The sequence below is a fragment of the Piliocolobus tephrosceles genome, chromosome 9 (assembly GCF_002776525.5).
Source record: "Piliocolobus tephrosceles isolate RC106 chromosome 9, ASM277652v3, whole genome shotgun sequence".
Classification (NCBI taxonomy): domain Eukaryota; kingdom Metazoa; phylum Chordata; class Mammalia; order Primates; family Cercopithecidae; genus Piliocolobus; species Piliocolobus tephrosceles.
The window spans coordinates 20,945,338-20,958,012 of NC_045442.1; the positions used below are offsets into that span (position 1 = coordinate 20,945,338).

The window sequence follows — 12,675 nt, forward strand, 5'->3', positions numbered from 1 at the left end:
TGAATGATTTCTGGACAGCTCAATTGACATAAAGCAGGAGGACTCTTTAATGAGATTTGACAAAATGGAGACATATGCAGAATATTCGTTACAGCTCATGACGCAGGTGCCCTCCCAGGGAAGCAACGGAGGTTTTTCCCTCCCCTTCCTTTCTTTTTTATTGTCTATAGGCACTGAAGCATTCCTTTCAATCACCACTACCCTTCTCTCTGAATTCTGAGTTTTTCTTAGGCCATTTGCCTAGTACTCTTAATCAGAGAATTTGATGGCTTATGATTCTGAGTTAGGAGTTGGGGTCCAAGAAAACGAGGAGGAATGTCACATTATGCCAGCCTTAGCTGGAAATGTCCCAGGAACTTTAGGCTTGCTACTGGTCAGGCTGCTTAGAAAAATCTTACCAGTCTTGAAGACCAAACCACTAGACATTTGATTGGTTCTTACGTAATAAATCTGTAACACGGCAAACATACTTTTAGCAAACTATTGTATATGGATACGTGATCAGAGAAGACTTTAGTTATTTTTAGATGGTTGTCTTTCTAGTATCAACTATAAAGATGTCCTTCTTAAAAATTCTAATTAAGCCACTCCAGAGGCCATTCTCAATGTTTCTCATTCACTTTTCTATCCACAGTTCCAAACTGACAGGCATGCTAGATGATATTCTTACGTGGTAGATTCTGAATGTGAAATAATTTTGCGTTGAATGTACTTATAAGAACATTACCTACATTCATTCATTTATTTTCTCATACTATTTAGCATATTTTTCATCAATCAAGGTTGAGTTACACATATAAAACATGAACATTTGTTTGTTAGCACATATTATTCAGATAATCTTGATGTTTTATAAATCATCTTTCAGTGTATACATAAAACAGAAATGTTTCCCCAAACAGTGTCACTTAAAGAAATGAAAACAAGGCAACAGAGAGCAAAGCTAACAGCAACTGTGCTCCTGAAAATGGTAGGTCTGCATTCCCTCCATAAGAAGGAGGCCATCAAAATAGAAAATAAAATCAGCCTGCTCCTGCCATGGGGCCTTCCTCAGGCTATGAAAAAACACTTCATGTCTAACCCTAATTTTTTCCATAGCTTCAGGTTACCCCCCTAGCTCAAGCCATCCCTCTAATCTGTGTTAGTATGTGTCCCTGTCCAAACAAGAGTTAATATCAGTGCTTTATTATTTCAAACGGGTCCTGACACAGGGCACTAAGAGCAGAAGCTCAAAAACATGTAATATGCCCCGTTGCAATTGAATGAAAACATAATATTTTTAAAAAGAGACAGAGAGAAAGATAGGTCCCTACCTTGCTCTTACCTTCGCAACATCCCCGTCAGAATCCTGGAGCTTTTTCCCAAATTAGCGTCTGTTTCCCGAAGCTACAAGAAGAACAGCAATGTTAAAACAAAACAAAAGTTCATGCAATTAGGTTATTTCTAAAGTGCATGGCAAGTGACAATTTATTTCATGATAGAAAATCCAAACAATAAAAATGTTCAAATATACAAAAATAAATACATTTCTGACAGCTACACAAACATGGAATATTCTTATATTTGGAGAATGACACATGAGAGGTAATCTTGGGAGCTTTAAGCTGGATACTAGAACCAGATATAAAAGCAAAGCACAGGCTGAAAAAGTTTCATAAATATTTGGTAATTCATCTCCAACTTATGAATGTGCAAAGTCCTAAAAACATAAAAATAAAATGAATTGAGAAAAGATGACCACCAATAATTCTATAGTTTTCACTCTAAAAGATGAACATACTCCAAAATCTCCCTCAGTGACCTTCTCTATAAGTAGTAAATAAAATACCCACCTGGGAGCATTCTGGGATGGGGACATAGAGTCAGCTGCTGTTTGCTCCATGTCACTCTCTTTCTTTTCCTTTCCACAGACCTTACACCCTCTTTCACCTTAGATATATATATCTACCTAATTGCTATTGTTTATGTCCCAATGCCTTTCATTTATGTCTTCATTTACTGCATATGTGAAAAAACTGTATCACTTGTACTTACTCTTTCACGTGCTCGCTGTATCTTTTCTCTGTCATGACTAAGGTTTTCCAACATCTCCTGACCAATTTGCTCTATGGAAAAGAAAATCTGAGTAAGGAAAAATGACTTGGAGTGCACATGAGAATAACTCTCAGAAGTACCCAAATGACATAAAATGTTAAAGTACATTAGACACTTATTTCAATTCATGTATTTGAAAAATATAAACAGTATTTGATAAATTTGTCTATTTATCTTAGGTATAATTAGATATTTGACCTATAGAACATAACCAACATGAGAATAATGACTTAGAGATGATGTCTTGCCCAGGCAACTCCAGCAAATATCAGCAAAGGTGGAGGAGATCTGATGTCCATTAGTCTATTTTGTCATCATGGAATTTAGCTGTTGGTTTTTACAGGTTATAAGTAATGTTAATGATTCTGCTCTTCCTTTCCCCTTTCATTTTGCACATGTATGTCAGACTCCATTTAGAACAATTTTAATTTTAGTGTATTCGCCCTGCACAAGTAATCCTCATATGCTCACCTACATATGCTTATTGGTAGTGAACTGTCTCTAGGCTTCTGCTCTCTTCAAGGCAAGGGCTCATTTAATGTGTTATCAGCGGCTGTAGGTACTTGAGTCAACTCAAGGTGAGGTGCATTCCTTCTCAAGTAGTTGAAGACAGCTCATGCTGGAGACAGTGTTTTCACCCCAGAACTTTGAAACCCTTATACTGTTATAGGCAATTTAGAACATTCATTAAAAAGCCATACTGCTGAGTTCTAATGAGGTTTTCCCGTGCCATGATCATCTTATTTGGTTGACACTAGGCAGTCTCTTCTCCAATCTGCAGACCCTTTTAGAAGACAGTAGGTATGGCTTGACCTCACAAATAACCAGCTGCCTTGAATAAATTGTTTTCAGACTCATTCCCCATTACCTGGGAGGTGCCTTATTCCATACTAGAAGGATGCCTCTCTTATAATCGTGGCAACCTATCTGACTACCTTGTTCTACATCTCTCTCTCCTTTTCCCTCTTGCATTGTCTCTTTACTCATACCTATAACAACAATCATCTCTGGCTTACAGACATATAGAAGTATTCAAACAAGCACCTATTATAATAATAACAAATAATTTAATGAAGTCAGTAAGAAGTCACCATGGTAGTTATTTGGCTCATACATGTACACTGCTAGGCTTTTTTTAAAGGACACCCTAAAAATGTAGAGCAGTAGTTAGGCCACATTGAGAGCTTTGGCTGTGAGCTCACACTGCCTGAGCCAAAGTCCCAGTGCTGGCCCTTACTAGCTGTGTGGCTAACTTCATTGTGCCTCAGTTTATCCATAAATGAGAATATTAATAATAATAGTACTATATCATGAGCTTGTTGTAAGAGTTCAATAAGGTAATTCAGTTACAATATTTAGCACAGTGACTGGCCTACAACAATAATAAGCATTTATTGAATGATGATTGATCATCATTCAATCAAGAACATCAATGGGCTATTATAACTTTGCCACTCTCCTATCTTAGTCCTGCTATAGCCCACTTGAGCTGCAATTTTATTCACAGGAAAAAATATCTGTCCTGTCTTTCTCACCAAGTTGATGTTATGATCCAACGAGATAGCCTAAGTAAAAATGTTGTGGAAGCTATAGGGTACCATATAAAGGCATGTCATGAAATAGTATGTAAGATTCAGAGTATTCAACAAAGAATCATTGAGTCCCCACTGTGTGCCAGGTACAGGTGCCAGGGATATGGCCAGCAAACAACATCAAGTGTTTGCACTCATGGAGCAGTAAGGATTCCATGCTAGCAGTAAGGATTAAGCAGTTAAAGAAGTGTTACAGAAGAGTTACAGACAAGTGTTATCAGAAGAGTTTGTGTTTCAAGGCACATTAGAAAAAGCACTGCATATTCCTTTCATGACAGAAAATCCAACTCAAAGAAAACAGTTACATGCACTAGCATAAATATATTTTTGACAGCATACACATTTTTAACATTCTTTCTCAGTATAGTAGCTCCTCTTAGACTTATTTCAGTTCTTTATTATTAACCCCATACAATTTATCCTTAAGGTAAAATTGGGTAAGATATGTGGCTCCCAGTGGAAGCATTACAGCAGTGGAAGATGATATCAATAATGGAGAAGGAGGAAATAACTGAAGTTGAATTTTTTTCTTTTCTCGCACGACAATATTCAATTTTGTCATACTGTTATTACTGTTACATTGGATTTCTTTTATCAACATAATATAGCAATTATAATTCATTTTTCACTTAAAACCTTTAACATATATGAGCACCATGAACACTGCAATTATTTCAGCAAAATGCTATTTATATCATATTTTCTCCTGTTCAGATTGATGGTATTATAACATGTAATCTAAAACGAAGAGGAAATAGGTTATTACTATTGTGTCTGTGGCCAGTATCGTAACCCCAGTAAGTATCTGTGAAAAGAATGAATAAATAAAATAATTAAAGTATGTGTCAGGTTTGTGACCTATTCTTGCTCTTAAAGTCCATCCAGTGTAGCACTGGAGAAGTTGACATCAGAAAGCAGGTAATAGATTCATTATTCTATCAGGTTCACCAAGGAGAAAACTCTACTCTGAGTGGACCTACAGTCTGCTACTGAATGAATCAACAAACAAGAAGTAAAGATCTGGGTCTTTTCAGGAGTTATAAACCACTTTCACAATCTCCTTGCCTCCCCAGACACAGCTCAGCATCCCAAGTACTAACTCGATCTAGCAAGAGAAGAGATATTGGCAAGAGTGTATGCATCCCAGTCTTAACACCCAAATGCCATGCACTGTTGGAAACACAATTCTTTTTTCATTTTCTTACTTGCTATCTTCCATTTTAATGCTCTAATAAAGAAAATTTCAGGCCAAATATATTACAGTGATTACTATTATGGAATGAAAAAAAAAGTTCATGTAAAGAAAGTTATGTGGTTTTTCTTTTTCACTGTGGGGCCCACTCTTCTAGTCGAACCAAAACAAATCAAGACAATAAATTAGAGGGATTATTTTTAATACAGACTATCTTTGGTTTGGTGATTATTTCATTAAATAATTAGAAACATTGCTAGGTTTATTTTTCTTGAATAATTTAACTGAAGAGGTAAACATTCACCAAAAACACCGTAATAGAAAGAACACAAGCTCAGAGGCCTAAGCCAACGGCAGATGTGAGATTTAAATTTTCAGTTCTTTACTTTCCATAGTGCCTTAAGAATGGAATAGCCATACTGCTGCTCTTGAACTAATTTGAGAAATCATAAATTTTATAAATAGTGTACTTGTTGACTGTGAGGGTCTTCTTGAGATTAAGAAACAATGGGAAGCATAACAAGGCAATGAAAACTGACCGTGTATGCTGGAATTCTCTATGTCAGTATGAGCATGATAAATGAATTCCTGGAAGGAAGAGCTCCTTCCTGCACTCCTCTCCTTTCCACAGTGGTCCTGGGAATCATCCTGGGAGTAGAGCTCTCAAACACATAAAATGAATTTTCGTTTTTACAGTTACCCAGAATCAATCATATCCTTGATCCATAGCCCCTTTTTATAGATAAACACATATGCAAAAGGGTTTTTGGCCAACATTTCCTTTACTTTTCAATCTTTTGGAAGATATACACAATAGCCATTGAATACTTTCCTGTCCCATAAAGAAATTGAGAAAGGAGTAGGTAACTTCAAATCTAGCAAGATATCTCCTGAAGGACTGGCCTGACACCATGAAAATAAGACTTAGTTTGAAGAACTTGTGTCACTGAAAGCATCATGTCTCTCCACTCATAAAATAATAATACCATCTGAACAACAGTATGTCTAACATAAGACTAATATGAATGGACCCCTTTAAAAAATAAAAACTTGTAAGACCTGTATTTTGGAGGTGAGCAGATTAAAATATTCTCTATAAGAAGTTAGGACTTACTGAAGCTCACATCATGTTATAAACTGGCTGAAAGGGAAGGAGCCTCAAATCTAATTCACCAGGAAATGTCCCATTTGATACATTCAAAATATTTTTAAAAAGTAGTCATTATGGAATATGCAGGACAGTCTCCAGAAGACAGTGATTATTCCTCAGCACACCTATATTTATTTAATTTTCTTTTTATAAACTTTGTTAAGAATGTGGTTTCCAACAAATTATTTTAAAAAGCGAAAATAGCAAGTTGGGTCTTCTTTAAAGGACTAAGAGAAGGTAAGGGTATCTTCTGGCACTTGAAAACTTCACCAGCAATTTTAGTAGCAGATAAAAGGCATTCACAGTTACACAACTATTGTTTGCAAACAGGGACTTTTGTGAAGTGCAGGAGTTCTGCAAAAGAGCTATACTGAAGCATGTGTTTTCATATGTGTATTGCAGAACACCAACCAGATGAAAAACCTTGAAGTAATATGTCCTCACAATTTGGAGTGCTGAATTTTGGACATGACTTGGGAACTTCTGGCCACAGAATCTAATAAAGGTAGAAAATGTGCTGCTTCAGGAAGCAGAGGGATTCACATACAGCTTTCTCAGGAGGGATCTGATCATGGAGTGGTTGGATCAGTCACTCTTCGGCATTTAGCATAGCTTCCTGGGCACTGACTCTGCTCTCATGCCCTGAATAGCTAGGTTATCCTCTGTATTGATGTTACTTGGGCATGAAGAGCCTTTTGAATTCCTGATATCTGGAAAAATACAATAATGGAAAGAGAGTTCTTTCAACATCTTTCATTATGTGACAACCTAAGACATGTGAGGAACTTCTGCTTCCAGTTAGGATGTGGAAAGATGCCGTAGAAAGATGCAAATGACCTTTCCCATGGAAACAAGAAAAACCCAGACAAAATAATTACTAAACTTTTCTGGAGGAAGTAAGTAGATGCAAAGAAGCTCTGATGAATTCTAGAGAGAAACAAGTACTTTGTGTATGAGCGAACAGGTGTGGCAACTTTGATACCAAGTTTGTTATAGGGCAAGTGCCTGCTCTGAGAATGAGCCTGCCATAGATAGAATTTATAGGGATGAGAGAAATCAGTCAAACATTAAATGATGACGTAGGCTTACGAAACAGAATGAAATCTAGATGAACTCTAAACACAAAAACAAATTGCTTGGTCTGATATTTCTCCCCAAATCTTCAAATTTGCCAAATAAGAGGGAATAAAGGTGGAGCTGGTCAGTAAAGAGAAATCACATATTCCCACACATTCTTGTGTGCTTATATTTTAAGACACTATCAGAGTTGAGTCTAAAGGTGAACCAAAAAATATCTGAAACTGCAGATCAACCAACTCCCAGCTCAAACATTGACAATATGTTTTGTTTGTTTGTTTGTTTGTAAGAAGCAGCATAATAAACACAGGTTGGAAGTGCACTAATCATGGATGAATCCAATCTTATTATAGCTTCAGCTCAGCACCAACTCAAGTTTTGGGAGAATCAGATCCTTCTATTATCTAAATACAAGATAAGAGTAAAATGTTATCTTGTATATATAACAAACCCAGGATGTTACATTTCAGATTCCCTTGTTCTTTTCTATACAGTGTGTGGAATATTATAAAATTGTGACATGCAAAAAAAATAGGAAAGAAGAATAATCAAGAGAAAATACAGTCTAGATGAGTAGACCAATAGATCCTAGTCACTAGAGTTAACAGATGAAGATTTTAGAACTATTATAACTGTGTTAAATAATTTATAGGAATAGGTAAACATAATTGGTGAAAATATGAGTTTATCAAGAAACAAATGGAAACTCTAAAAGAAACCAAATAAAATTCTAGAATAAAAATATAACATTTGAAATTAATTCACTAGGTATACCAAATAGAATATCCTTCATTATAGAATAAAGGATCACTGAACATGAACATAGTTAATAGAAATTATCCAAATGGAAGGAGGAAAAAAAGTTAAAAAAAATGAACACAGCATCAATAACTTGTGAGGTTATAACAAGTGGTCTTACATACATGTTATTAGACTACCAGAAAAAGAGATTATTAGAGACAAAAAAAGGTATGAATAAATATCGGAAGAACTAACAGTCAAACTTTTCCAATCTGTATTTTTTAAAAAGCCGATCCACAGATCAAAGAAGTTTAAGAACTTCTGAGCAAGAGAAATAAAAACCACACCTAGTCATGTCACAGTCAAATTTCTGAAAACTAAAGATAAATTTACAATCTTGGCTGGGTGCAGTGGCTCATGCCTGTAATCCCAGCACTTTCAGAGGCCAAGGCAGATGGATCACTTGAGGTCAGGAGTTCAAGACCAGCCTGGCCAACATGGCAAAACCCTGTCTCTACTAAAAATACAAAAATTAGCTGGGCATGTTGGTGGGTGCCTGTAGTCCCAGGGACTCTACTCGGGAGACTGAGGCAGGAGAATTACTTGAACCTGTAAGACGGTGGTTGCAGTGAGTCGTGATTGCACCACTGCACTCCAGCCTGGGTGACACAGCTAGACTTCCTCTCAAAAAAAAAAAAAAATCTTAACAGCAGAAAAAAAGACACATTCAGGAAAACAATAATAAGGATGAAGGCTGAATTTTCATCAGAAACAATACAAACATACAATGGAAAAACATTCCAAGGTGCTAAAAGAAAAAATAAAAGGTCATTCTATTATTCCATATCCAGCAATAATAGCCTTCAAAAATTAAGGTGAAATAAAGATATTCTTTGATAAGCAAAAAATATTACCCAGCAGAAGTAAACTGCAGGTTATATTAAGGGAAATTATTCAGGCTCAAGGGAAATGACACTAGATGGAAACCTGGATGTACAAGAAAGAATGATGAACACCAGAAATGGTAAATCTGTGGATAAATATAAAAGCAGACCAGGTGCGGTGGCTCACACCTGTAATCTCAGCACTTTGGAAGGTTGAGGTGGGTGAATCAATTGAGGCCAGGAGTTCTAGATCAGCCTGGCCAACATGGCAAACCCCATCTCTACTAAAAATACAAAAATTAGCCAGGTGATGGTACACGCCTATAATCCCAGCACTTTGGGAGGCCGAGGAGGGTGGATCACTTAAGGTCAGGAGTTCGAGACCAGCCTGGCCAACTTGGTGAAACCCCATCTCTAGCAAAAAGCACAAAAACTTAGCTGTGTGTGGTGGCACATGCCTGTAGTCCCAGCTACTTGGGAGGCTGAAGTGGGAGAATCACTTGAACCCAGGAGGCGGAGGTTGCAGTGAGGTAAGATCGTGCCACTGCACTCTGGCCGGGGTGACAGAGTGAGACCCTGTCTCAAAAATAAATAAATAAGAAAATAAAAATAAAAGCATTTATTTTTCTCTTATATTCTTTGAAAGTAATTAACTATTTAAAATAAAAATAATGATAACATATGCAGAAGCAAAATGTATGAAAACCGAAGCACAAAAGATGAAGAGGAGGTAAACAGAAGTATACTGTTGACTGGCTCTTGAGTTATATGTAAAGTAGCATATTGATTTAAGGTAGGCTGTAATAAATTAGGGATAAAAAGCTTAACTTCTGAGTTTCTTTCTCTAATATAATACAGTACCCACTAGCCACATGGAGCTATTTAAATTTCAATAAATAAAATGGACTTTAGTTCCTCAGTAGCACTATCCACATTTCAAGTGCTCGGTACCTACACGTGGTTAGTGGTCACTGTATTGGAGAATGCAGAAATACAACCATCTCTAAAATGATCTCCAAATTCCCTTGTCTTTAAGACATACTCAAAGGAATCAGGAAGTATTCACTTGGGGTTTAATTTAGGTAAAACATTCCCTTTCTCTGGGCCTCAGTTTCCTCAAATGTAAAATGAGAGTCTTAGACTAGATGATCTTTAGTGCCCCTTGGCTTTAAAATATTAGAACTCGGGCTGGGCACGGTGGCTCATGCCTGTAATCCCAGCACTTTGGGAGGCCGAGGTGGGCGGATCACGAGGTCAAGAGAATGAGATCATCCTGGTCAACAGGGTGAAACCCCGTCTCTAGCAAAACACAAAAATCAGCTGGGCATGGTGGCACGTGCCTGTAGTTCCAGCTACTTGGGAGGCTGAGGCAGGAGAATTGCTTGAACCCGGGAGGCAGAGGTTATAGTGTGCCGAGATTGTGCCACTGCACTCCAGCCTGAGTGACAGAGTGAGACTCTGTCTCGACAACAACAACAACAACAACAACAACAACAACAACAGCAACAAATTAGAATTCAGTCACTGTAAACACTGAATGCCTCCTTTTCTCCAGAGAGCACATAAGAAAACTAGAGCACGGGGCCAAACTGGGCCCAGAGACGTGTTCCCATCCCACCCCAAGAATAACGTTTTAAAAAACCCAAAACAATAGAAACTTCAATGCTTTTAAGCAGACCATATTGTTTCCATTTTGCCTAAGTCCCCAACATTAGACTGCTTCATACAGTACTGCTTGGCCTCTGAGGACATTAGCATTTACTATGTACTATAAAATATTTACAGGCACTTTGATGATGACATTATTAAAAAAAATTACACATTCATATCGACTGAAGGTAAACTTAATACATTCTTAAAGAAATACAGCAAAAGACCATGCAGGGCCTACGTGTGTGTGTGTGTGTGTGTGTGTGTGTGTAAGCAATTACGATTTAACACTACCTTCTCAGTAGCTGAGTATGTGTTCTATTTTGCTTTAAGATGATCAAATCTATCATTAAGCAATTAAAAAAATCATCAGTGCTACTTTCATCAAAGTCATAGTAGCAGAACCTCCCCTTAGTTACCTGGTTTGTTGCAGATAATTAACGAACACTATTCCCAGAGCCCTCAGACATCAGTCAATGACTGTGCTAGCAATAATGACGCTCCGGAATGAGCAGGTACTATGTAAATTGAGGTTGTTAAACAAAAGGAACCATGTTAATTATAGCTCCATTCAAAAATGAGAATGAATCCATTCTATTCTATAAAATGAGACTTGAGCAGCAGGAAGGACATCCCTTTTTCACAATTCAATAAAGCCTGTAAAAAAAAAGCCAAGAGATGAAGCAGCAGAAAACCTGAATGGGCAAAACTGTCAAAACACATTCCAAAGGCTCACTTGTGGAATTTACCAAACATGTATTTACTTAACAGACAAGGGAGACGTGTTCAGCGTCATCCAGCTCTCCAGGGTAAATGAATTACTCATTCTAAAAAAACAAAAAGTGCTTAAAGAATTGAGAAGTGACTAGAAAGTAATTAGAAAGCCTTTTTAGAAATCATTCTGAGCCGAGTTAATCACTATTTGTACTCTTTGTGAACTCTGCACACATTGCTATCACTAAATGTATAGCATTTTAATTATGTTTGAGAAGTCACTATTGGGTGGACCACAGGACTTAAGTGGCTAGCAAACATCTTTTGCTTTTATGAAAGACAATTTTAAGCATTTTTGAACCAGCCGGCAATCACGGCAAAAAATTTTTTAAACAGCTGGTTTCATATAAAATGATAAACTTCTAGTTTCTTTTGAAATTTGGAATATCTGGCAACACTGAGTCCCCATTCCCACTTGATAAACACAGGCTGGAACTGAGTTACAGCTTTTCTCTTTAGAAGAGCCAGGTACTATCCAGTTTGCCACCTCCCTACTGGCCTGTTTCACTCATTTCTGTTCCCTGCTTGGCTGCCGTAGGAATAGACGTTTGTAACTCCTTGCTTATATATTCTTCTCTAACATACTGTAAATGGCTTTAAAGATGAGGCCAGGTCTCATTCCTCTCAGTATATGCCGCATTTTAAGAGGCAGTATAGGACATATGCAGGTGCTTTGGAAATTTTTGTCCATTGGAACCACTCAACTTAAAAATATGGTCAAGTTCTTTATAAATTTATAACAATAGAATCAAAGACTTTTAGAACAAATGTGGGCTGTAAAAGTAATGGTGCAAATGAGCTGGGCGTGATGGCTCATGCTTGTAATACCAGTGCTTTGGGAGGCTGAGCTGGGAGGATCACTTGAGGCCAGGAGATTAAGACCATCCTGGGCAACACAGTGAGATCACCATCTCTTAAAAAAGCAAAAATTAGCCGGGCGTGGTGGGGCATGCCTGTGGTATCAGCTACTTGTTAGGCTAAGGTGGGAGGATCACTTGAGGTCGGGAGATTGAGGCTGCAGCGAGCTATGACTGAACCACTGCACTCCAGCCTGGGTGACAGAGTTAGACCCTGTCTCTTGGAAAAAATAAATAAATAAATAAATAAATAAATAAATAAATAAATAAATAAGTAAATAAATAAATAAATAAAGTAATTGAGCAAATGAGCAAACTAGAATGTGGGAAGTTGGGAGGTGGAGGTCTCCAAGATCACCCAGATCATGCTGCTCATTACCTGCAGAGCTGCAACCATGATCCTAAGTCTCCTGACTCCTAGGCCTTTGATCTTTGCATTAACAACAACAAAAACAAATTAAAAAGAAAACAAACATGCATTACAATGTGGAGGACAAGGCATCCTAATACTACACATCTTTTGGTTGTTCCGTTTTAAGGCATACATATATGTGTGTGTGTGTGTGTGTGTATACACACATATATATGTGTGTATATATATATACACACACACTATATATATATATATATATACACACACACACACTATATATATATATATATA

At 37.2% G+C, this 12,675-nt stretch overlaps 1 protein-coding gene across 5 annotated transcripts in view; it reads right to left on the reverse strand.

Annotated features, from left to right (window-relative positions):
• The window catches only part of VTI1A (vesicle transport through interaction with t-SNAREs 1A), a 380,928-nt gene that overhangs the window by 156,304 nt on the left and 211,949 nt on the right, over positions 1-12,675 (reverse strand). For 4 of the 5 annotated variants that reach the window (XR_002730496.2, XM_023206619.3, XM_023206621.2 and 1 more), the window contains exons 6-7: positions 2,035-2,105; positions 1,325-1,386 (exon numbers count right to left, since the gene is read on the reverse strand). Coding sequence is in view for 4 of the 5 variants with exons in the window: in XM_023206619.3 (XP_023062387.1) it covers positions 1,325-1,386; positions 2,035-2,105 (133 nt within the window). In the remaining variant the exon portion in view is untranslated. Of the gene's footprint in view, positions 1-1,313; positions 1,387-2,034; positions 2,106-12,675 lie in introns of all 5 variants that reach the window. The other variant, XM_026446677.1, reaches the window with a different exon arrangement.